Source organism: Thunnus thynnus, chromosome 1 (assembly GCF_963924715.1).
Source record: "Thunnus thynnus chromosome 1, fThuThy2.1, whole genome shotgun sequence".
Classification (NCBI taxonomy): domain Eukaryota; kingdom Metazoa; phylum Chordata; class Actinopteri; order Scombriformes; family Scombridae; genus Thunnus; species Thunnus thynnus.
Window position 1 is genome coordinate 38,414,945 of NC_089517.1, and position 27,695 is coordinate 38,442,639.

The 27,695-nt window shown below is 39.8% G+C and overlaps 1 protein-coding gene across 2 annotated transcripts in view; it reads left to right on the top strand.

Moving 5' to 3' along the window:
* The window catches only part of efl1 (elongation factor like GTPase 1), a 124,935-nt gene extending 99,193 nt beyond the window's left edge, over positions 1-25,742 (top strand). For both annotated transcript variants that reach the window (XM_067597565.1, XM_067597575.1), the window contains exons 21-23: positions 148-677; positions 5,282-5,466; positions 24,831-25,742. In XM_067597565.1, coding sequence (XP_067453666.1) covers positions 148-677; positions 5,282-5,466; positions 24,831-25,019 — 904 coding nt within the window. In that variant the 3' untranslated portion in view covers positions 25,020-25,742. The remainder of the gene's footprint in view (positions 1-147; positions 678-5,281; positions 5,467-24,830) is intronic.
* Positions 25,743-27,695: the final 1,953 nt, after the last annotated feature.

The following is a 27,695-nucleotide window of genomic DNA, read 5'->3' on the forward strand; positions in this document are numbered from 1 at the left end:
GTGAAAATGTAGCACTTTTTAGTGTTCATTTAAAATGATATTTTGTCTTAAGGCAGGCTGTGCTGTGTTCCTGGTGTATGTATTCAAATGAATTATTTTTCATACCTTGTAAAGTGTTACTTACCACGTTACTATTAATGTTTTCAGGTATGGCCCCAACATTCTGCTGAACAGTGTGGAGGGCTACCAGCGGCCCTCTGTGTGGCAGTGTCTGGGCAAGGGAGATAAAGCTGCTGAGGCTGGATCTCAGGCCCCTGTTCTACGAGACTTTGACAACAGCATCGTCAGTGGCTTCCAGCTAGGAACCCTGTCAGGGCCTATGTGTGAGGAGCCCCTGATGGGAGTCTGCTTTTCCGTAGTGAGGTGGGACATTCAGTCTTCAGCCCCACTGCAGCATCAGGACTCCTTGGAGGAGGACCTGGTATCCCACGAGGCTTTAGCAGACAACAAAGCAGCAGGAGGCAGTGAGACATCTGCACAAGCGGAGGGCACGGCAGAAGGGCCGAGCCAGGCCAGACGCAGGCCAGAGGTTACCTCTATAGACTGCTACGGCCCTGTCTCGGGCCAGCTGATTGCTGCCATGAAGGAGGCATGTCGTCACGCCTTCCAGGCTCAGCCCCAGAGACTCATGGCTGCCATGTATACCTGCGACATCATGGCCACCGCTGAGGTGCTGGGTAAGAGACTAGAGAGCATTACTGACAAACTTCTGCAGCTCTTCAAGGAGATGTTGCCATTATCCTTGGCACAGATAGTTCATAATGAGTGTTAATCTACTGGGCTTTTGTGGCTTAGTGAGGAGATTGCCAATGTGAAGCTAGTGAAGCTGTGAAGCAGCGCTTTGGCAGCAGTTATTCCTTGTAGAAGCTTGTGTTACTTTCAAAAGGATAAATAAGACGATAATGCATCATTGAAAGACCGTAAAGTAGGTGTTCAATCAGGTGTATCTCCTCCAAAGCAGTGTCACAGATCCTTAGTCCATACTAGTACAAGGGTCGACTCTGATCAAAGGATCCCACTCAATTATTTATTTGACGAATAAAACAAACAAAAAAATCAGTATAATCATGTTATGCAGGACTGACTCACCTTACCAAACCCTCATCTCCCCACCACACACACACCACCCTCATTTTCAGGAGCAAGACGTCCTGAGAATGTCAGTTAGTAATCACAGCATCCGAACAACAGGTGAGCCTGCAGAGCTCTGTCCCCACTGCTCAGTATTGACTAATGCTCCACAACACCCCCTAAATTGTTGGCCTCTGAAAGTCATTAAGATGAAAATGAGGCTTGAAATGGCATTTAGTGTGTTGGTAAACAATTTCTCCAGGCTTGTTAGTAGCCACTGCAGTTTGTTACACAAAGAATTGCTTTGTCAGCTGAATCTGAGTGGACCGATTAAGTGAGCCATTAACTGAAAAATATCCAAAAATCTCTTTGACTTTTGGCACTGTCTGGCCGTTTGAGAAGCATTCTACCCTGCGTCCAATTAGATCAGCTACCTTACTGAGCTGTATAGAATTATGCCATTAATGTGGGTTTATTAGAAACCCTAATTTTCAAATGGTCCATTCAGCTATGATCCTTTAGATTTAACTCACTCATGTCTGTGAAAAAAAACTGGGAAGCAGCTCATTTTTCTTTGTGACATATTACAGGAGGTTCTTGAGATCAAATTTTAATTTGGGGGAAATCTTCAGGTGTCACTGCCAATTCTACCCTATGAACATAATAATTCATTAATAGATAGTGTGGTAGTTTATTGTCTGGCCACATAGAATGTTCACAGTGTTGCTGCTTTACACACTTGTGCTGGATAATTGTTCACACATGCAAAAGCTTGTCTCTGTTATCACCATCACACTGTGTGTATGTGGTCTCTTTAGTAATGTGTGAAAGTGTGAACTTTTTCTCAAGCCTCATCATCAAGCTGATTATGTGTTATGTGTTGTGCGGAGTGTGTATGTTGAATTAGTGTCCATGTGTTAGATCTATGTCTGTCCCCACTCTCAAATCTGGAGTAAAGTATTACTAAAGGACAGATTATACTTTCCACATGTGCATAGCCGTTGTTCTCAAGACTGTATGCAGACACCCGATGTAGTATGTATAGAGCAGCATCCACTGTCCACACTGCTATCTATGTCCAAGCACTTTTTGGATCATATCAGAGTTTAGAACAAGTCTGTCTTATTCAATTCTCAAGTACCATATGTACATAGAAAGAGTTACTGGTTATTGTAATTATTCACTCTTCATACTGGCCATGAAGAGTTTCCTTTCTAGTGCAACTCCAATGGAAGAGATGGGAGACAAAATTCATAATCCGTTATGTGTAAAAATGCATTCTAAAGGTCAGCTGAAGCTTATATGAGGTTTCAGCAGTCAGAATGGGTTTCTACCAGTTACAGCCTTTATAGTACAAAATTCCCTGTTGTTGTTCTTGCTAAGTTGCAGTGGAGGAACATGGAGACAAAGATGGTGTTTTGCTCTAAAAAATTAGCTTAATCGCAGCGGTATCAGACTACTTTGTAGTTTTAACTACTTGTCATGCATTTTTAATTTTTATGCTTACAAAGCATTCTGGATGCAGCTGCCGCCATCTTTCTTGCGTGCAGTCACCATGGTGACAGATGTTGTTTTTGTCCATCACAAGGTTAGAGTAAAAGTCAGTGTTTACTTGTTGACACACACAGTGTCCATGTGACTGTGCCATAGACTGTATAAAAATATGGACGTAGTTACCGTGACGTCACCTGTTGGTTTCTGAAGAGCGGTTTTGAAGCTCAAAGTGAGTCATTCCGGCTGTCGCCATCTTGGCAGTGCGTGACTCTGCCTAACTCCCAGCCAATCAAAAATGGGCAAAGAGGCGGGCCGAATGGCTGAAACAAGCCACATAGCAGCTGGCGGACCTGTCACTCAAAGCAGACATGTCCTTCATTATGCATAACTTTACGGCTTAATAAAATTTAAATGAGTGAGTTATAAAAAAATTCACCCCCCGTACAGTTGTCATGAAAGGGGAAATTAGCTATAGAGACCAAAACCACACCAGGCTGTTGTAAAGTTGGACATTTTAACATGGGACAAGATTTTGTGTTATTTGAGATTTATCCTTTAAAGGCCTTTAAAGGTGCCCTGTGGAGTTCCATGTAAACAAACAAGAGTTATGTTTATATTCAGCGTTTCTCACCAAACCCTATTGTGTAGTCTAAATAATGTGTTCAATGCATTTCCTTCTTATGTAAAATCTATAAAAAATATGTTGTTTACATAGAGCCAGCAGTCTTCTTCACTGCATATGCAGGTGCATTGTTACGCTTCTTTGTAAATTACTGCCATCAAATGTTGATCAGCAGAACAATGTGAAACCGGTGGCAGGAGTAAGTATTGTGTGGTCAGTCTGCATGTGCGTCCCATAGACTGTATAAAAATATGGACGTAGTTACCATGACGTCACCCGTTGGTTTCTGAAGAGCGGTTTTGAAGCTCAAAGTGAGCCGCCCCGGCCGTCGCCATCTTGGCAGTGTGTGACTCTGCCTAACTCCCAGCCAATCAAAAATAGGCAAAGAGGCGGGCCGAATGGCTGAAACAAGCCACCTAGCAGCTGGCGGACCTGTCACTCAAAGCAGCCATGTCCTTCATTATGCATAACTTTACGGCTTAATAAAATTTAAACGGGTGAGTTATAAAAAATTTCACCCTCCGTACAGTTGTCATGAAAGGGGATTGGCTTCATTTTTCAGTCCCAGAGGTTGCCGCTTGGAATGTGCTCTGCAGTAATCCAACAGACTGACTCTCCTCAGTAAGCTGTGCGTGTTTGAACAGAACGTCCCTGCTCACCTAGCATTAGCATTAGCACAGCTGCCTGTGCTCTCCACTGCCGAGCAGCTGATCATCCAGTCACCTGTTCACATTACAACATTACATCCACATCCACAGCATTTGATAATGTTACGTTAGCTTACCTTTTTATAAACATCGGCATGCTGCCTGCATGTTTTCCTAATTTGTTTCTAGTTGTTTTGTTGCTGTTTCTTGTCTAATTCTCAGAGGATTGTCGATGAGTCCATAAGTCTGTTTCTTACAAGAAGCGCTAACATCAGATAACTTACTGACAGAGATGTTACTGAATGCAAAATGCTTCTTATTAACGGTAGTGCAACTTCTGGAAAATATATATTATTGGCTGCTGGAGGAAATCAGCAGCTGCAGTGTGTGATTCCACAGATGCAGTAATTAGTTAATTTGTCCATTCTTTCACATCGTTTAGTTTTTATTCATTGACAAAAAATGAAACATTTGAATAAACTTCTTGTTTTCCATTATTAGTCTTGTTTTTGTTGTGAAAGAATGAACATTTTTCACCGTACTTTTTCAGTCACCGTACTCTGACTTATAGAGAGCAGAATTCTACTCAGTCTCTAAGCTAGCTTTTCTTACTATTTTCTGTAACTCAAAGGGTTTTCAATGCTGTCTTCCTGAAGAGCTTAAACCTGTTTCTGAAGTTTTGAGTCCATATTCTAAGCTACATGAGTATCTAGTGCTGCACTGGATAGTAAAAGCCGAGCACCTCATCATTTTAATAAAGATAAAACTTTAATACTTTTGTTAGCATTCATTAATTACAGCTCCCACAAGGCTTCGAAAGCACATCCAGGACTGAGACTCATTGGATAAGTTTTTGAACGATAACAAATAATCATTATTTTATCTTGGTTAAAATGATTGGGTTAGGGTTGTCATTAAAGGGAGTTTCCCTGATGGCTCATGATGGTTGGTTAATACATTAATTCATCATTTAAAGCTGATTCTGTTAGAGATCACATAATGGAATTAAAAAAGGCAGCTAGGCTATAGTCAACAGTATTTCATTAAAATAACTTGATTCAAACATTTGTAGATTTATTATTATTGATTTGCTGTATTTTTAGAATTAAATCTTACAGGAGCATTTAAACGGTGTCAAATGTTTATATCTACATGGCTTGTTTTATTCTGAGTGCATTTAAATTCAGAAAGGCTGGGGTCATCCTATAATTAGGGTTGTCTTATATTCAGATCAATATAGTGTAAGTTAGTCTCTGTGCAACAGGAACCTTTGGCTTAGCAACAGTGGCACCTCCATGCGAAAGTGGAGTTCTTAGTCTCCAGTTTGATAAAATGTCATCACCTGTAAAAATGATCTCTTGAAAACAGTCTTGCAGGGAATCCGATTACATGTTCTTCTGTGTGTATTGAGAGAGTTTTGATCCTGTGTCTCCACCCCCACCCCCAGGCAAAGTATATGGTGTCCTGGGGAAGCGAGAGGGTCATGTCCTCCATGAAGAGATGAAGGAAGGGACAGACATGTTCATTATCAAGGCTGTTCTGCCTGTTGCTGAGAGCTTTGGATTTGCTGACGAGATCCGCAAGAGGACCAGCGGATTGGCCAGTCCACAGTTGGTCTTCAGCCACTGGGAGGTGAGTATTATTACAGAATTATTATTTATGACAATAATACATTCTGGATCCTATCCGATAGAAATAGAAACAGGCTAGACTACGAGACTTAAGGACCCTATTTGCACTTGCATCTAAACTAGTGGTTCCCAATCATTTTGACTCATGACCCTTTACAACAAAACTATATGTCCTTGGGACCCCTTGCTCAGATTTTATGTCAACAGGTTGTGATCAGTTCAATCAAAGACTGATTCTTCCTTTCCAGCTTGTTTTTTTTTCAGTGTATTAATAGGTAATATTGTCCAGTAATGCACAAAAAAAATTAGAAAAAAGAAACAATTTTTTATAGCACAAATATGTTTCTTTCTTCTGCATTCCTACCCTGTTAATCATCTCAGAACCCTACAGATCTACTTTATAAACCCTTCTGGGGGGTGGTTCACCAGGTAGGGAACCAGATAATGCCATATGATCATTGGGCATACCCTTGTCAATCACGTAACATCGTCTTGCAGGTGGTGTTGAATGGGTTCTAGTTATTTTTCTTATGCAAAGGAAGCCTGATCTGTAGCTTTCTGACGGGCATCATGAGATAGCAGGATTCTTTTTTAAAGAATGTGGGCACACTGCACACAGCATTTACACCTGGCTGAGATCAGATCACAGTGCGAAGCAACAATTGCATACTGCTTTCAACATTCAAAGATTTAGTTGTCATATCTTCATATTTCCCAAAATGTGCAGTGAAATGTGGGGGTTTCATACTGTACAGGATGTGCTAAAAGGTTTTATTCCTCCACATCTCCGACAGCAAGTCCTGGAGGGATCTATCAACCCATGGTCTCTGGTTTGCAAAATGACCGTACAGTCACCGTAGCATTGCTATGAAGCATGTCCACAGACTTAATGGTGTTGTCAGAGCTGGACTGGAACAAATCCCGGTTGACTTCACCGAGCACGTCCTGCAGTTAGCCTCTGACAGGGCATTTCAATGATTGACCTACTGTGTTTAATTAGTCTCAAACCCACACTCATAAAAAATAGGTGCGTGCACGTGATACAAGTGCACAGAACAGTATCTGTGAGCGGTAAACCATCCTCATGAGGGAGCATTTCTGCTCCTTGTGCACAAATGTGGTCCCGCAAGCATGGGGCTGTAATGAGTACGAGCTCAACCCTCCCTATGCGCTCGCATTTGCTCGCTCGTCAAGCTGACTTTTGAGCCTTAGGATGCAGGGATGGAATAGACAGTGGCTGATGTCTCCGCTACTTTGATTGGTCACTTTGAATACTGACTATGACCTTTGATTGGCAGTTTGGTGTGATCACTGACACATTGTAAGACAGGCAGTTGCCTGAAAGAACAACCATTTTAAGCTGGATAGAGGAAGATTGGCGGATCAATTCCTGACTCCTCCAGTCAGTCCATCAGTGTATGAATGTGTTTGAATGGTTAGTTCCCTTTGATGGGCAGGTTGGGACCTTGTATGATACTCCTGTACCCATTCAGCGTATGAATGTGTGTGAATAGGTGTATGTGACTTGTAGTGTAAAAGTGCTTTGAGTGGTCGGAAGACTAGAAAGGCGCTATACAAGTACACTCCATTTACCATTTACATAGTACTTCACATAGCTCAAACAAGAATTCAGAATTAAGAGAGCAGGAATAGAAATTAAATTCATGTGGATTCCTGCACATATTGGTGTGTGCTGTCATAAATATGCAAAAGCAGCAACAAGAAAAAGAAATGTAAGTATGGTTATAAAATATAGCAAGGCTGAGGTTAAAAGTATAATCAAATCAGAAATAGCAGGAAGAGTTAGATAGAGGAAATAAGTGCTGATACTACTACAGCATCCAAAGAAAAGCAGCAGAAATGAAAGGAAGCAATAGGAATAGAGAGGAGGAGGACATTATATCAAGGATGAGGTTTGGTCACACCAGTCTGGACAGTACATTAAACATAATGAATAAGGACGCTACAGGTAGATGTGAACATTGTGTTTTTATACTGTCCTAGATATCAACAAGAGAGACACTTAAAATTACACACAGGGCTATTTTCAGATTTTTAGAAAAGACAGGAATTAATAGGAGGATTTAATACAGATGATACTCATTTCATTTGTCTGCTTTACCGCCACATTACCACAGTGCTGCCGTGGCGGTAAATGTGGGGGCTGCACTGCCTAACTGTAGATGCTAGGTGGCAGCAGAGTTTTTGTTGGCAGAATTTTACTATATACCCCCCTTGACCACAATGTGGTCAGCAAAAAGACAGCAAAGTGGCGCTGTCCATATTTCCACTGGTTGACTCCATGGGAAGTGGAGCTGTGGGAACCGGTTGTATGTATGTTGTATGACTCCTAAAGAGAGACTTTTTATTTCAGCTGATATTTAACTTAAACAGCTATTCTATGAACTAAGTTAAATGAACTAAAATAAGATGTGTAACGTAAAGTTACTGTTAGACATCAGTGAAGCGGTGTTTAGTGTTTATCTTGGGGCACTCCCGTGACATCGTGCGCCCCGGTTGAGCTTGTTTCTCTGCGGGATGCACAGAAGGCAGAGTACCAGCTCAGTGTTCAGTGTAGAATGTCAGTTCTTTTACAGGAGACTTCTGTCTTAACTTCCCCTCTAAACTTTTTATGCCATAATGTGCAAAATGTGGATGTGTAAACTTGGGCACAGCCGTAATTTAGACTCTATTAAAGTCTGTGTAGAAGAAAATGACAAAATGACAAAACAAATTATACATGTTAGAAAATAATTGCTGAAAATGTGGAAAAACTGTGAACCATGTGAACTATGTAGTACTGAATTGTGAAGTTACAGCGTCAAACTGTTTTTCACCATCTCTGTGTTGAGGATTTTTTTGGTTGGCCTGAAATGGTAGCTCTATGATGTAGAGGGATAATTTTTTTTAATCCTTCAAATTTGGCTGGGTGGTTAATAACACACTGTGGTGTGACAAACTCAGAACACAGATTTAATTATTGCTTTACAAAGACTTTAAAATTATTGGAATGCATTTCTTTCATATTTCCAGATACAACAATTAATCTGATTTATTGACATTTAATTGAATAAAAGTTTCCCAAACCTTTTCTGCTTCCCTTTTGTTGAGAAAAAAGGGAAGAAAAGACAGAGACACAGCAGTCCCTTATGTTTCACTGGGAAGTTCTCAAAAGTCTGACATAATCTATTTTGCCGTCCAAAGAATGAACATTAGCCAGCATGATTGTTGGAACTGCTGGTTTATATGAGTTAGCAGTTAGCCTAGCTTGCACTCCTCCGTGCTTGCCCTGCTTCCACGTCCTATCACACCGCTTCCAATGTTTGAGAATAACATGTTCCACCAACAAGAGTCCTGCCCTCTCTGGTGGGACATAAAATGTTTTGGAAGAAGTTTGGCAGAACTTTATAAAGTTTACCTTGGTAAAATTTACCCAGCCACTATGTGGGCAGTAATGGGTTACCTGTCGGTGCTGCTACAAAACACCACTGCCTTAGCATCTGCCAGGAGCGGACCAAAGTGAAGTCCTGACGAAGGCAGAGGGGGTGCTATGAGATCATCAGATGCTCAAAGCCAGGTGAGCAGGGGTGGGAAAGTCTCTTTTAGTGTCTCTAGGATTACATTGTCATCATGAGACAGACTTCACCACCCTTGGACCTGCTGGATTCCTCTACTCTGTCCACAAAGAGAACAGAAAAGGACTTTGATGGTCAGGTGGCTCGATCTGGCACCAGGGGGTTGAGCTATGTATCTGTCAGACAGAAGATGCCACAGTCTCCTATGTCCTGTTGGAATCCAATCCTCACTCGAAGATCATCCGTCCTGCTCTCCAAAGGTTGTACACTTGCAAGTAGTGCACTGAACAGAGGTGGACGGTGGGCTCTTTCGCCTTTGCCAAGATGTACCCCTATTGTTGATTGATCTCTGCTGGTCATGTCCGATCAAAACACAAAACTGTAAAAAGTGGCAATTTGAGTCAAATCAAACATTCAGAACTGCACCAAAAGAATTGGTTGATAAAGAAGCAAAAACAAGCAAAGTCTTCAAGCAGCAGCCACAATGGCGTCTGAACACAACTATGTCATCTTTTTTTCTTTTTCTTTTTTTTTTTTGATTGCAATGTGTTATGCGTGCATTTACACCTGCATTAACATGTGTTTTTCCTTATCCAGATAAGATGTCCAGATACAGACCATATGTTAATACCTGCTGGAAATGGGGTTCATGTCTCATAACAGTCCATTTCCTGAGGATATTTTATTCAGAGCAGCTCCAATACTTATCTTGCTGTGTCAGCATTTTTTCCTGTTTAGGGGTTTAATATTGTAGAACTGGATGTCTGTTTTGTGTTGTGTCGTTCTCCTCCATATATTTGCCCACTTTCTAATAAGAAATCATGGTGTGATTTTGCCATTGCCACAGAGGGCATAGGCTTTTTTTTCTTCAGGATTTTTTTTGCCAAACAGTTTGCACTAAACTTGGTTCACAGAATCAGTTTATCTAACCACAGCTGGTAACCAACTATAATGGACAATAAGCGCGTTAGATTAAGCCAGTAAATTTCAGACTGGACGTGACATTGGGTAAAAACGTTATAATAACTTCATGACTTTTCACTTTTCATGAAACTACTGAATGCATGGGCTACATTTGTATCTATAGGAGGGATGCTTTTTTATTTTAACTTTGCAAAATGGGGTTTTGAGTGTAGACTATAGGAAAAGAAAATATCAATTTAAAATCAAGCATGCACACACAAATGTGGAGTGTGACTGAGCTTATTATGTGGGGCTGTAGGTCAATGTGGCCGTCTGGTTAATGAGACGGTTCCCTCAGGGGAGTTGGATCAAAGCTGTGCTAGACAACATGTGCGTTAGACAGTTATACCTGCCGCTTGGCTGGATTCAGCCCCAGCACACATACATACACATACACACACACACACACACACACATCTCAACGTCCTCCACACCATATGGACAGTGTCAGTTGGGGTAATGGGTCAAAATGTCTGTGAGGAGAGAGAGATGATGTTCTGCTGTTGTATAGACACGTGTCAGACAGAATATTCTCACTGTGATTTGAATGTCTCAAATGTTCCACAATGTTCATTCTAAATTCTGCTTCTGCAGTATTATTAGACACCCATACCGATAGAGCTCTGACAGTGGTGATGGTGAAATGATAAAACTACCATACACTACAATGTTGATATCAATGGTGAGTTCTGATTTACAGCTTTAAACAGTTAGCGTCTACCTGTGTATTTAACTGCTTTCTGACAGTCTGCCTTCATATTGTTCACATCAAATTACTTTTGCTAACACTTAATTTTCCACCTATTTAGCATTTTTAAAAATTATACAAACATTTAATAAATGGTTTATAATACATTAAAATATGTTGTTCTCAAATATATCAATAAACACTATACTGCTAACAACTACATTACATTGCTTTATAAATCATTTAAATAACTGTTTATAAATTGCTTATAAATGCTAAATAGGGGAACTTAAAGTACAGGGTTACAGGCAAGTTCATTTGTATAGCACCTTTCAACAAGAAACTTTTTTACATATGAAATAAAAACACATCACACTATAAAAACATAAAACAAAAATTTCAAAGAATAAATAAAAATTATGTTTGAAGAAAAAAAATGTTTTTTTCACCTTTTTACTTTCTGTTATCCTTGACTCATACAGAAAACAAAGTGTATGGTCTGTGCATGAAGTGTAATCCATCTGCAGTTGTTCACGTCATATATTGGGGGGTATTTCCTAATTTCATTGTCCTAAGACGTGCGATGCAATTCAGTGCGCCATAGCATCAGCTTGTTCCAATATCTAACTTGTACAATGAAAAGGAAGTTGAGAGCAGGAAACAGAGACAGCTCGCCTTCAAAGTAGCGACTTGATCCCACTGGGCGTGTCTGCGTCGTTCCGGCTCTGACACAGCAGCCGGAGCTGATCGCAGCCACTTTAGTCAATGCTTGTGATCCCACCAGACACATTTAAGAAGCGTCCCAGAGGCGGCTCTCTGCTTCACTCCGCTAAACATACGTGCCTAGTCTGTTTTTGACAGAAACTGCATCAAGCTGCACAGAGCAGATCAAGCCGGGCAGGAAGCCAGACACAGGAATAGCATAGAGCATCTGGTCAATTTTGAGAATAAAACACCCAATGCAGACTCCCAGTCGTATATCAACAATAAACACCATTAAAAGAGACAAATAAAGAAACCACTTAACTACGTAGTCTACTTACCCATAGTAGAAGCACAAATATCACGGAAAAATGACCAAATCAACAAAATCTTAGCAAGTCAACAAAATCAGACAGTTCAACTGTGCTACTACTCAGTAACTACAGCAGCCGAAAGGCGCTCTTCAGCTTAGGCTACCATAATTACTGTAGAAGCAGCGCAACTGAGATTAAAAGGCAGCTGGCTTGACTGCAGTTGTTGTCCCAGTGGAGTATGAAGCTGTGCAGACGGAACAAACCTGCCTTGCAGCCAGAACTTGACGCAGTCCTGCCCGTTGAAACGTAAAAGTTGCGTGTTTTGATGTGTGTTGGCTGCAGCAGTCAATTTGAGGAGAGTCAAACTAAATAAATAAACAAATAGCCTAAATTATGGACATAATTCATAATTCATAACTTCTTTTACACACTGTGTAAAAGGAAGCAGAGACGGTGGAACCAGCCCCAGGGTTTTCAAAGTAAAGGCATTGTGTTTTACCAAGATGCACTGAGCCGCTGAAGACATTTAAGTAAGTCCAACTTCTGTGTGTTTGTGGTTTTGTTGTGTGCTTGACTTTACCAAGTTAACCTCTCCTACCAAACACCATTTAAATCATTTACCTGTCCAAGAGCTTAGCTAACTGTTAGCTTCAGAAGATTACCAAAGCTAGCAATGCTAATTGGTTTGTAGGTAAATTAGCTAGCTGTTGTAGCTAACAAAGTGCTGTTGTATGCTAACGCTACTCGTTTGTTATTAGTGTCAGCTGTTTTGCACCTCATTTGGATATTTTCTCATCTATGTCTGTGTGAAATGTTTACATTTAAGGTAGAACTGAATTAACTGGACCCTCTTCGGTCATATATGTAAGAATTAGGGGTGTTTTTACATGCATTTTTGATTTATTAAGCTCTAGTGTGGTCTTTGTGTTCACAAATGTGTACCTTTATTAGCAGCAATGTGTTTGTGCATGCAGACTACAAATTAAAAAAATGTTCTAAATAATGTAAGTAATGTAATGTGTTCCTATTTGACAGGTGTGGGTCCTACATTGGTAGGCTGATGCATAAACTGACCCTATGACTGCACCATGATAACCTGGAAGCAGCCAGGCAGAAACTAGTGGCTGGTAAGTAGAGAGTAGAGTCCATCATTTAGACAGTGACACATTTAGTGTACAATGTAGTACAATGACTGAAATGAAAGTGCTGACTTTGTTTTAAGTAGTTTTATTGTGTTCACATCCATACTGGGTGAACAGTAAAGCAACTTTAGCACCCCTTTTTAGGTAGTCTGTCAATTTTAGGACAATGCAGGAAGAGGATAATCCTAATCATACAGTAAATGCAGCCAGGGAGTTTTTATGACCCAGCAGTGGGATGTTCTCGACTGGCGATGTCATCACCTGACCTTAGTACAGATGAGCAGGTGTGTCATTCGCCAAAAATCTGACCAAAGGCAAAAGTCCAGTTTGCAGTTCAGGTTCAGACAGTCAATGACTGAAAACAATTTGACACCAAATATTATATATCATGACTAAAGTTTGTTTTAATTGGTCAAATGATCTTTGGTCTACTAAAACTGGAGGACTTCAGTTACAAGTAAAAACTAAAGCTACAGCTCCTACACTGTTCATCATCAAGAGGAAAGATTAACCTCATAGTCATGGTTTCATTTCAAAGCCAATGGCTGAAAGTACAGATAAATAATAACAGAACAAATATGTGTCGGTGTCAAATTAGTCTTTCTTGAACAGTTTTAGCAGTCCTATTTAGATTAGATTAGATCCCTTATTAAACCTTTGCCGGTGCACAACTTATTATATATGTGGCTCTACTGGAATAGACAATATGTTGGGACTTTTTTCAGGGAATTTTGCCTTAATGTTTTCCAGATTTACTCACCACCACACTGGCTCCCTTCACCTTGTTCACCTGTCACAGGCTGGCAAGATGTACCAGCACTCAGGCTTTAAGGGGCATGGAAATATGTGTAATAAAAGTTAAGTAAACTGATTCACATCGCATTTACCATCTTACCAAGACATTTATTTTAAACTTTTATTGCATTTTATTTTATTGCAGTTTTCAGAGGACCAGAGTAGAGAGCTCGTGAGACACCAGGGAAGACAGCTGTGGATGGAGTGTCGCTCACCTCGGATAGTTTTGCTGGGGTATCATATGTCTGCTTCTATCTCTCCTTTACAATACCTACCAAGACTGGCTTTCACAGCAAAACACAGTTTGCTTTTCAGTGCAAAGGACTAAGGCACACATGGTGGTGGATCTTTATAATTATTGAAAAAATATTAACAAATGAGTTTAGAATTTGTATTAATCAGTGATGACATACACAGCCTGGTCTAATTCTGTAAGGAAGAATGCAGTGATCCAGAGATTCACCACACAGTTTAATGCCAGACATCTTATCAAAGAATGACAAGATATGAGATATCAGTACAAACAATTGTAAACAAGCTAGTGGGCTAAGCACTACAGTGGCTCACTTAACAGTCACTACTTTAATGTTTTGTTACTTCAAAATCCTATAGTTGGTGACAAAAAGCATATCCTGATATACAAATATTTGTGTTTTTTATTGATATTTAAAAAGTGAACCATTAATGCTTTTCATGTCATTCATGTTTTTTTTTTCTTATCAGGAAGTCAAGTTATGTATTTGTAGTTTCCAAATCCTCTTATTTCACTTATTGGCCTTTGTGCCCTAAAAATTTCTGACATCGAAGGCCAAATGGCCTTGCCCCTAAAATTCCAAGCCTATTGTGTACCAGCAAAGGTTTAATAAGGGAACTGTAATAGGACAGAAAGAGTAATTTCACAGTGACACATACAGTGCCCATACAGTGACACATACAGTGCCCAATTAAACAGATGAGACTGAAAAAAAATCTTTTTAATTTTATTCATTGAGGAAAATTATCCAACCTTACATATTTGTGGGAGGTAAAGTATGTGAAACCTTGCTTTCAGTAACTGTTGTGACCCTGTTTTGCAGCAATAACTTCAAATGTTTCCAGTAACTGTTTATCAGCTCTGCACATCAGTTTGGAGGAATTTTAGCCCATTCCTCCTTACAGAACAGTCTCAACTCAGGGATGTTGGTGGGCTTCTTTGCATGAACTGCCTGCTTCAGGTCCTTCCACAGAATTTCTACAGTATTTAGGTCAGGACTTTGACTCAGCCATTCCAAAACATTATCTTTCCTCTGCTTTAACCATTCTTTGGTCAAACGACTTGTGTGTTTAGGGTTGTTGTCTTACTGCATGACCTACTTTCTGTTGAGCTTCAGTTCACAGAGGATACCTTGACATTTTCCTATAGAATGTGCTGGTACAACTCAGAACTCATAGCTCCTTCAATGATTGCAAGCTGTCCTGGTCCAGAGGCAGCAAAGCAGCCCAAACCATGATACTACCACCACCATGTTTCACAGATGGGTTAAGTTTCTTATGCTGGAATGCAGTGTTTGCATCAAACATAATGCTTCTCATTCAAACCAAAAAGATCAATTTTGATCTCATCCATCCACAGAACATTTTTCCAATCACCTTCTGGCTTATTCACACGATCTTTGAGTGAACTGTAGACGGGAGCAGTGTTCTTTTTGGAGAGAAATGGCTTTTTTCTTTGCAACTCTGTCATGCACACTATTGATGTTCAGTGTTCTCCTGATGGTGGACTCATGAACATCGACTGTAGTCACTGCACGAGAGGCCTTTAGTTTCCTAGACATTACCCTGGGGTCCCGTGTGGCCTCCCAGATTATTACATGCCTGCTCTTGGTGTGATCTTTGTTGTTCAGCCACTCCTGGGGAGGGTAACAATGGTGTTGGATGTCTTCAATTTGCAGCTTTGTGAACAACAACAACTCTTCTTCTAAGGCCCTCAGAAATCTCCTTTGTTCAAGTCATGACACACTTCCACAAACCTGTGTTGTGAAGCTCAGACTTTGATAGTGAAGACCCAGATTTCTCTTCTTTAAATAAGGCAGGGCCTCCCAGACTCACACTTGATTGTCATCCCATTGATTGACACACCCGACTCTAATTTCCCCTTCAAATAAATTGATAATCCTAGAGGTTCACAAACTTTTGCCATGCACAAATATGTAAGATTGGATCATTTTCCTCAATAAATAAATGAACAAGTGTAAGGTTTTTGTCTCATTTGTTTAACTGATGTCTCTTTATCTAGTTTTTGGGCTTGAATAGCATTGCTAGCGTTGGTAATCAAATAAACAATTTAAATGGTGTTTGGTTGGAGAGGTTAACTTGATAAAGTCATGCACACAACAAGACCACAAACACGTAAAGTTGTAAAGACTTTTACCGGTACTTAACGTTAAATGTCTGCAGCAACTTGGAGCAACTCAGTAAAACTAGGTGCATTTACTTTGAAAATCCCCACGTCTGGTTCCGCCACCTCTGCTTCCTTTTACATAGTTTCATGCCCAAAGTATGTAAAAGAAGTTATGAATTATGTTCATTATTTAGGCTATTTGTTTATTTATTTGGTTTAGCTCTCCTCAAATTGAGCTGCGGCCAACATGCTTCAAAGCGCGCAACTTTTACTTTGAAGCTGTCTCTGTTTCCAGCTGTTGACTTCATTTTTCAATTTTCATTGTACAAGGTGGTTAATGGAACAGTTCACTTTGGTGAACTGAATTGCATTGTATGTCTTAGGACGATGAATTTAGGAAATACCCTGAGAAATTAAATTTTTCATTATACAACGTGAACAACTGCAGAAGAATTATACTGCATGCACGGACCACGCATACATAAACAATAAAGTAAGTACCAGTACAGATGTTACTGATCATAGTGTATATATCCATACATATTCACATATACATACATACAGGCTTGAGGAGTAACAAAATACATTGAATGGCGTTATGTAATTAGGATAAAAAAAGGTAACTGTATTCTGTTTAAATTACAGGGAAAAAAAAGATGTAATCAGATTACCAATACATTTAGTGAAACCTGGGATGATTAGCAGGATTACATTTTAAAAAACATTTTAAAATAAAGAACGATATACTGATCCACGATGGTGTGAGTAGAGGATGATACCACATGGCGTGTGCAGGTTTCATTAATGTTTATATAGTTAGTCAGTTACCTTTACTTAATTTAAAGAAAGCCCATCTTTTAGGGGAAAAAAAGTCCACTGGGTTCAGGTGGGTAACTCAAATTCTTAGGTGCAACAGTAACTTTTACAGTTATACCTTAAGGTCTTTCAGGAGGCTGGCCACAGTCACCCTGTCTCCGCCATTCCTCTGGTCGTGTGCTTTGGGGTGGAATGGGGTGGATTGGGCCTCTGCATTGCACACCAGGACATGGTACAGCCTCTGCTCGGTGGTAGAAATGATTCCCCGCTCCCAAAGGCGTGCGTCTGCATCTTCCGGGGAGTCGCAGATCATCGACCCACCATCTCTGAAAACTTTCAGTTTGGCTGGATATATTATATGTGATATCACTTTTCCTTCAGCTGTTTTCTTATCGAGGCGTATCTGCTTCTTTCCTTCAGTATCTTGCTTGAAAAGTCCTGGGAGAAGTAAATTCGGTTATCGCCGACCATAATCTCTTTTTTCGCCCAGGCTGCTTGCAGACCTTTTTGCCGTGAGCGAGCAGTGCGCTGCAACAAAGTGTAGTGTGTTAGAAGGGATCTCCAATTTTTCTACAAGTAGTGATCTGATAAAATCCACTGCATAATCCCCCTCATCCCCCTCTGCACCTTCTTTCACTTTTCATCTTTTTTTGGTTCCTGTAGCAGGTGTTTTAAAGCTGCATTTGTAGTCACCTCTCTCTCTTCTAACTGATGGATTCTTTGCTGAAGAAGAACAAAAAATAAGATGGAGATGAAAATGAGCTCAAAATGGAATAAAACAATAAACAAAAGAATAACAAATTACAGTATAGTATGAATAAATGGCCAAAACTGAATAACTGAAATGTTTTTCTCAGCCTTTCTGATTGTAGAATTTTGTATTTGTCTTAATGTGACTGTTAAAATATAGATCTGAGCCCTTCAGTATACCAAGACTTCAGGTTTTGATGGTGGTCTTTAACGTTAGTCATAGTGAGGGCTGACATATAATTGTTCCTCTTTGGGAACATGAAGCTGTTGAGCAGAAGAGGCCTAACTCCACATGCCATTTTTGTTTGTTTAAATGTGTATCTACCAATCAGTACAAATTAGTCTCTATACTGCAAATAGGATTCATCCAGTTCTGTCTGTGTTTAAGAAATAAAACCCTTGTATAATTGAATGCAATCCAGCAGAACAATTGTGTACTAGATCCTACCTTTGTGGAACCTAAAATGTTGAGTTGCTGTTGACAGTTTTTGACAAACTCTATTTTCCTCCACTACAAGCCATGACTCTTTCTTTTAATTACATCACTTTGCAGCTGGTTCACTCTGTGAGTTTTAGACTGGAGTATCAGTGCACTGAAAGAAACCCAACTGCTGTACACATGCGTAATGAAAAGATTAAGAGTAATTCAGCTCTGTTAAACGAGTTACGCTTACTTCAATTACATTCTTAATGTGAGTAAGATAACTTGGTTAAGGTGTTCACATGACAGAAAAAATTAAGTCTTTGGACCAAAAGCTGAAAATAGCTAACTCTGACTGTAATTAAATTATTAGTGTAAATGTACTGGGTGAAGTTGTGGGTCTGCCAGTTAAACACTTAGCCTGATAAAGATGCTGCTGTTACAGACATTAGCCAAACGGCTATTCACGTGTACAACTGGATTTAATAGACAAATATATTGTTAACATTTATCTTAACATTGTAAGCATTGGTTTTATATCACTCTTATCAGTCTTTTCCACACAGTAATTCATAAACGTTTTGGTGATATATAATATTTTTCCTTTATTTGTCCAGTGCACCTCAAAACATGACCACAATGCAAGTGTAAGGGGTGTTTGCTGTCACCAGTGGCTGATATATGTTGAATGGAACTCTGGGACCTGTAGTATTACCTTGCTGTTACCACCAGTGACCACAGGTGTTGCCAAATCCTGGATAATTGTCATAGAGAGCCGAAGTGAAACCACAACCGCTGTGTTTTATTCCAGAAGTGATAAAAACTCATATCAAGCCCTAGAACATAACCTTGTTCAACAGTATGTTGTGTGGTTCACTCCATATGTCTAGATAGGGGTGATTATTTTCAACTTTATCCATTTCAATTTAACAAACACCATTTCCCATAAGCTCCAGACCTTTGTGGGTTAAAGGTCTTGATCTGGACAGAGGCAAGTCTAGACAAGTCGAGTGCCTGCTGCAAGTTCAAACATGGCTCCAACAATAGCAGGATATCAATGTGTTATAGACAGCAGAGATTACAGCTAACACTGAGAAGATGAAATAAGAAGAGAATGTTGATAGATATCATGGATGAGGGAGAACATTTACGATTATATTTTGTGAACTGTTAAGCTGGAAAACTTCATGGGAGCTGAAGTTTTTTAGTGCTAACAAGTTTGTTAAAATCACAAAGGTTTCACATTCTAAAAGCAAGTGCTGTAGTATATACTTATTCTCTTAGAAAATGGATAGTAAGCCCCAGGGAGATTTGAAAATTTGATAATGTAATGTAGTCATAAGCAGAGGTAAAGCTAGATATAGCTGAAACTAAATGACAAAGGTACTCTTTAAACAGGGCATCATGTAACTCTACAGTTGTGGAGTCTTTCAGTGCAGCCTTTGTGTGTGTGTGTGTGTGTGTGAGAAAGAGGGCTTGTTTGATTCCTCCCAACTGTGGATGCAGAATATTTAAAGCTTTGCCATTCTTCTCTGCTCTCTGCATGTCTCATGATCCCTGTTACCTCACACTTGGTATGAGATGCTCCTCCGCTCACCGTCACGCAAACTCAGTGTTTGTGTGTTAGCATTTTGGGTGTGTTTGTGTTGTTTTTACTGCCAAAGCAAGTGGTGTCTTTTTCCAAAATATTTGATCGAATAGACTAATTATCTAAGTGCCAGCTAAGTATGTGTTCTACACAGCACAAATGGCACACACACACACACACACACTTGTATTTCCACAGTTAGACCAGGGCCGTTTTTAGGCATAGGCAAGCTAGGTAGTTGTTTAGGGCACCACCAGCTGGAAGGCTGCCAAAGAGGGAAATGGAAATTTTTGTAATTAAGTTCAGGCATCCGGTCCACTGTGATGCAGTGTTTCATTTAACCCACAGAAATCCTAAAGCAGTCAAACCAGAATGTACAGACCTCATACAAATATATATTCAGAAATATATAAATAAATGGGCCTCAGGTGAAGCTTGCAAGTGACTCTGTGGCAACATTATACTTCACCTAAAGCATGATGGGAAACATATTGATCATAAATAGAAATTAGACAAAAACAATAGGACCAAATTTGTGATTTTTTTTTTTTTTTGTATTTACACTATCAGTATATTTTATGACTATAAAAAAAGACTCAAAATATCTCAGGCAAGAAACAAACAATTTCAAATTACATACAGTTTAACATCCATCAAACCACTGACAGGTCACATGATGTTTTTTCTGAGTAGCCTGACTTATCCTAAAATGCAATATATGACATTAAGGATGAAAGTTCGATGATGACCTGAAGAAATTACCTGACAAACATGCAGCATTCATGACCTACACATCACACAAACAGGAAAGAATGTATATAAGAACATCTAAATTGTGAATCCACCTATATTAAAAACAGTATGATGGTGAAAACCAAGATGGGACTTAACAGAGGTTTAAGAAGCTGAAACTCAGCAGAGTAATCAGGTGTAAAATGTGAAATGTTTCCATTTTCCTAACATTCAGGTGTTTCAGTGTGACGGGAATTTTTACAAAAAAATCCTAGTGTGTCTAATCATACATAGTAACAGCCTCTGCATTGCCATAATTGGCCACATTAGCAAGTTGTTGAGTCTTAAATTTGTTTCTTGTGAGCCTAAATATATTCACTTGCTTCCAGTGCAGTATGAGCTGTTTGATGAAGTAGTATCAGCTCCAAACATCACACTCTACAATCTGAAAAAGTCACATGGATCTGCCATAGAGCCGTAGAGCACCTGTAGGCCCTTTGCGTGTGTACCACGGCCTTCTTGTCGTCAGTTTAACCCCCACCGTTTCACAGCACCTTGCAGCACGCACACACACTCCCTGACCTCCCCGGCCAGCACATTGTCCTACCGCCATTGTCTTTACCTCATTAAAAGTTGTCTGTCTGATTTCATTTATCTGCAGACGCTTCCTCACAAAGAGTTGCTCCTGAACCCCCCACTGTCCCCCAGCCCTCTCAGCTTCAAGACTTGCCTGCTGCTTAGTGCTGATGTCAGCATTCCTCCTGACAGCGATTTGATATGGCCAGGATATTGGATTAACATATGAATGAGCGCACAGGCAGCAAGAGCAGATTTCGAGCGTCGTATTGTTGTGTAACTGGAGGGTTAGTGGCTCCTGTGGGGACGTTTACATTAGATTTCCATCAGAATGGAGCTTTTGTTCAGATGTAGACTAGAGAATTGTGTGAATAAGTCTTGTATTGATCAGCCAAAGCCTCCATGTGACAATACAATGACTCTGTGTGTGTGTTTGTAGAAATGCCTGTTTGTATTATACATTGTTGGATTTCATAGGCTTACTAATAAGTAGTGTCTGATCAATATACTGTCACTCCTAATATTATCAGATGATTTAAGTAAAAGCAAAATGGCAGTACACAAATGTCAAACATAAGTATGAGGTGGTTTAAAAAACTGTTTCCCTTACATTGTTAGTTCACCAATCAGCCCTGGCAAGTTTTTTTATTAATAAAATTACTTTTTTTTCTTTTTAATTCTCTCACACTCTACATATTTTGATTAAAAAAACAACAACAATGAATATCAGGCATCATTGTCATCATATTTTTAAAACTCCCAAATATCAGCTTCAAAAATCATCTGGACTCTAAAGACTGGGATGTTTCTCTAGGCTGCATATCGGCCAACATGCACAGAGGACATTCCCAAAGGTTTTTTTTTTTAATATTTGTTCAGATTTTGAATATAACATTTACGCGTTTTTTCTTTTACATCACTAACCTATCTCCAGAATGGTGCTGGATCAATCAATGTGAGCCTGTGTGACCTACATTTACCCATAAGACCCCTCTGTGCAGACAGGTGTCTGAAGACAACCATGACTCCAGTCTAAGATGCACGTTTACTAAGATCACAATACTGCTACTATATGGGCAAACACCAAGGTGCTTAAAGGGCACATGATGGAGAGAGAGAGTGCAAGAGAGGGAAAAACAAAGTAGTGATGCACATTGTGGAGTCAAGACCAGCTTCAGGAAATTATGTTTAATTATTATTTAATTATGAATAGCTTGTTGTTTGAGGCATACACTCAAACTGAAAAAATGCCTTTTCAGTTGAGTTTTACCTCTGTCACTTTGATAAACCTATAAAATGATACTCACATCTGTTGTAAGACTGTAAGAAGTGTTTTTCAGCTGTATGTGTAGCCATCAGCAATAATATGCAGCAATATGTGTGTTGCATATTGCATCTACAGTTTCAAGTTTTATTATGTACATTGGGTCATTTTTATTATTCAAATCTTATGGAAAAAAACAGTTACTGACCTTCTGTGCCTTTTCTACACATTTATAAGCAGTTTCACACTTATTTCAAGTTTATACAGTGATATTATTTAAAAGCAGGAACTGTTTTTAAAAAATATGGACAATCAAAATCAGATGTGCCAGCAGGAGGGAGGTCTCACTTTATGTAAAAGGTCGGTTGCCTTTCTCACAGTATTTACAGCAGTGGCATTGTTGTGCATAGTATATACCCTCATATAACCACTGTAACCGTTTTAATTATGTAAATAAAAAGATATAGTGAACAGATGGACAGTAACAATGGAAAAACGTTATGGATATAGTCCTGATTGTTTTCTAAAATAATATTGTACAGGAAATAGTGTGTCCTTAATGTAATGAGATAGAGGTCAGGCACCGGCCTTTTAACCTATATGTCCATTTGACTACATTATCTTAACTCAAGGTCCAATTATTAGTTTTTTTTTGGAGCTGTAAACTACATCTCACAGTCTTCATCAGCGAATTGAGTTTTTTGCTCAGTGGATGCAGTCATCCACTGAGCAGAAATCAGCTGAAGAACAATTAAGGAGGCCGTTCACATCTAACAACAGGGACCATCTTCATCTTTGAACACAGACAGAGGTCACCATCTCCCTTCTATACAATCACCTGTTGTTGACATCTGAGCCAACAACATTCATTTAATGAAGGCTGTGAGAAGTGGTTGAAAGCCCTAAAAAAAGTTAGTAAATGAACCTAGAGTTAACCTAATTATCTAAAACTACTTAGGAATAAACTATGACACTACAGGTCTATCAGCCAAAACTACAGCATAACAACCACTTTGTCATTTAGCAGAATTTTCTTTCAACTCCACAGTCACAGCACATTTGATATTTTCCAGTCATCTTGTTTTGATGCCGATTGTTACATATTCTGTCACATCCTACTCACACTAACTCAGCTGCAGACCTCTTTGATGGTGCCAGCCGTCCAATAGCATTCAGTCAAGTCAGTCAGTCAAGCACTTGACTGTTAGAGGACGCCCCGTCCCACCTCACCCCCCCTCTGGATCCCATTGTGCTCCAACATATGCTGGTCACATGCACTGTGTGTGTGTGTGTGTGTTGTTGGTGTGTGTTGTCTCTTGTAATCCGCCCCCTTGTTGTTACTCGCTCTCTGCCATCTGTCCCAGTGTAACCAGAGCCAGGTGCAGGACCCTGCTGCCTGCATTGCTACTGTAATGGTTCTTTGTGTGTGTGTGTGTGTCATGCATCAGTTTGCAGCACTGAGAGCGTTTGTCTGGGCTTACCCATGCACACACATGCACACACACACACACACACACACACACACACCCCAACACTCCCCTCATCTCCAAGAGCAAGAGACACAGCTGTACTGTGTGTGTGTGTGTGTGTGTGTGTGTGTGTGTGTGTGTGTGTGTGTGTGTGTGTGTGTGTGTGTGTGTTTGAGAGATCAGTCATTTCTTCAGTTGATGCGCTTTAGTGACAGAATGAGTCACGGTGCTGTAACTAATAGTCAATCATTTGATTTGATGAGTTAGAAATTAATCAACAACAATTTCACAATCAATTCATTATTGAAGTCATCAATCAACATTTGTTTCTTTCAGTGTCAGGATTAGCAGTTTCTCTGCTTTATTCTTGTAAACTGATTGTCTTTGGGTTTTTTGACTGTTTGGACAAAAGTCCAACCTTGGTTCTGTAACACTGTGAAGGGCATTTCTCACTACTCTGACATTTCATAGTCTGAACAATGAATGAATCAGTTGAAGAAATAATCAACAGATTGATAGATGGTGAAAATAAGTGTTAGTTGCTTTTTTTTCCAAGTGAGATGAGAAGATTGATACCAGTCTCATGTTTGTATATACAGAGCTGGAGCCAAGACATGGTTAGCCTACAGTAGCTTAGCATAAAGACTGAAAGCTGAAGGAAACAGCTAGCCTGGCACTGTCCAAAGTGGGAAAAAAAGTCTACCTGACATCTACTCTGACAGACAAAAGCAGAAATGAAAAAACAAACTATTTCTATACAAACAACAGCCAAGCACAGTGACTGCATGCAGCTTCCTGAGGTCTAGACGCTGCAGTGAGGGTGGCAGGTTTGGTATTATCGTGCCTGTACAGAAACCAAAACCAAAAACTGTGCTCACTGACCGTGTTTGGCACTGACACTCGAGCCAGAGATGCTGCACAGAAGTACTGGGCAGATGGATAACATGTTTTTTAACTTTAATCTTTCATCAGTAGAATCAGAGCATATCTAAATGTTAGATAAAAAAGCTTTTGTCAGTAGTAAGAATGGAGATCTTTGTCTCAATCACCTAAAAGAACCTGATTTCTGTGTACAGATTAACAGATTTGGGTAAAAACATGAGAATGTGGAAATATGGAGCTAACAACACCTGTCTTCTAGCATCACTCACTGTCACATTTCTATCCTTCTTCTCCTTTCTGTATCCCAGGTGATCAGCAGTGATCCATACTGGGTTCCCACCACCGAAGAAGAATACCTGCACTTTGGAGAGAAAGCCGACTCCGCCAACCAGGCCCTCAAATACATGAACGCTGTCCGCCGTCGCAAAGGCCTCTACGTGGAAGAGAAGATAGTGGAGCACGCAGAGAAGCAGCGAACACTCAGCAAGAACAAGTAGAGAAGAAAACACACTGAAGATCCCTACACCACCAGCTCCTCCTGTCAGGCTGAGACACCGCTGACATCCATCCATCATCTATCCCTGCAGGGCTGCACACACATGCACACACACACACACACACACGACTGTGTTCTTCCATCACTGAGATTCATGATCACTTGCAGAGGGACAGATGTGGTGTCCAAATGCAGCAGTCACTCCATTCCCAAAGATGTCTAATTTCACCATACACATATTTTTAATTCTTGATTAATAGGCCTGAATAATATGTTCATATTGAGAATACAATATTATCATAAAGTCAGATTTTTTTCAAAAATACATATGTTTTCATTTGTTTAAAGGCACATAAATGTTCAGGCATAAAGATAAGATGTGCAGTAAATATTGACCAGTCACATCGCTCTGTACAGTGATAAATAAATTAAATGAACAAATTAGTTGAAATTCAAATATGGACATTATTCATCATCATCATCATCATCATCAGCGTTCTAGCTTTATTGTTGACATGGGTGACACCATCACATTAGCACACAACCCTGATACAATATAAATAATAATAAAATGGTCTTTTTTGTATCTTCTTCAAGGAAATCATGTCAAAGTACCTTTCAATAATAAAAAACATCCAATTTTAAACATACACTGTTCATTTTACTACTTACAAGTGTGAGATCCACTGTTGAGAATAAAGACATCTGAGATTTTGAGAATAAAGAGAGAATAGAGTTGTGATTTTTAGAATAAAAAAGTCATGATATTCACAAATGAAGACTGCAAGCTGACTTTCTTCTGACAGGCATACAGCTGTCTACCCTCTGTCCCTTCACACTGACACAGGTGCCTGTCACGTTGGGCTTAGCTACTGCAGCAAGAGAGCAGCAAAGAATTCACTTTCAGTCAGTGCACATTAAACTACTGCGATCTTCCTGTCATATCTTTTCATGAGAGTCATGAAGCCCACTGAGCTTTAATGCTTTTCTGACACCATGCATGTGTTTTGTTCTCTGGACTCCTTTGGGTTACACTTGGTTTTACAGGTCTGTAAGTCCATTTAGTACTAATCATAGGGATAGTGAAGACAATGTTCAATTGGTACACTTCCAGTGAATTCCAATTACATTATATGCTAGTGTACTTTTTTTTACAAATTCTGTTGTTTTATGCCCAAATTCAAAATGCAAATAAAACGCATCTAGTCTTTTAATCAGTCTTTGATCAACAGGTCAGCTGAACATGCAATGGTGTGAAATTTGTATACAGACAAGCATAGACATTCAACATTGACCTTACAGATCCATAGGTATAGTGGAACCAGTCTCCTCTGTGCTTCAGCCAGTTTCAAAATATGACCAGTTATGCCACTCAGCAATCATCTACAGGTATTTGGTTTCATTTCATTTCAGTCTCATCAAATCTATGATAATAAGGTTCTTACTGGTGAAACCTATAACTTAAGATCATCCACATCTCTCATTTTGATAAGCAGTCAGACCATGCTAAATAAAGTTTTTCTTATAATGTTATGAATAATTTAATGTTGGTATCACTACGACTATGTTCTGAAAATCAATTATTCTCAAATACTGTGATTTTCATCCAGTTTCTTCCTCGAATTGGATTGTACAATGAACATGAAATGCAATGATGGTAACAGAAAATGAGAACTTCATGTGGATTTCATACCTTATAAATACCCACACAAATGATTTCTTGACTTCTACTGTAGCAACAGAGTATGTGCTGAAAATCAGGGGAGGTAAATGGTTTTCATAGCCACTGTGTGCTTCTTCAACGCTCCATTTCTGCACTAATGCAGTCAAACCCCACATCATTGTCTGATGTGTTCATGTGTCACGCTCTCAAAAGGCCTGCAAATAGCCTCATCCTGTTGTCGGGTCCGTGCTGCTGTGCTGGCAGTTGATAGCCCCGGCCCCGTGTGCCTACTGACTGCTAATGGCTGTCGAGTTCCTCCTGTGAGACCTCAGCTAATGCCACAGACGGGACGGGCTCGTCTCGCATCATAGAGTCAGTTACAGTCATGCATAATTGAAAAGCTTTTTTTTTTCCCCCCCCGACAAAATCCGGCAGTTTTGCTTTAGTCAAGTGGCTCGAATTAATTCCACAGCCCCCACCCCTCACCTCCTGGTTTCTTGAATTTCATTACGCAGACCCTGAAGACGGCTTTTTAATTTGGAAAACACAAACATGGTGGAAATTGGGAAATGAGAAGTGTTTTAATTATTAGAGAGGGGAGACCACAGCGGTGAGCTCTCTGCTAGCAGCCGGCTGTTTACACATGACAGCAATAAAACAGTCAACCTGACTTATGCATCTATATGTTCTAATGTTTTCCTGGTTTGCACACACAAACAGAAATAATGACTAACGGTTCTCAGAGCTACACTGACCTCAGCACAGTATAATGAGGAATCTGTTGTCACATCCTCCTCCCAACTCCCGTCACACCTCATACTTTCCATGAATCTATTTTTTATTTCACACCTCCTATCCACCCACTCCCCCTCCCTAATTTCTCTATGTCCCTCCCCATCAACAGACTTTTTGGTGTCAGATTGACAGTTTATGAGGCAATCACATGTCAAAAGGACACACTTGTTCACTGCTAACATGATGGAGGTGATTTTATTCAACATTAAATGGGACATA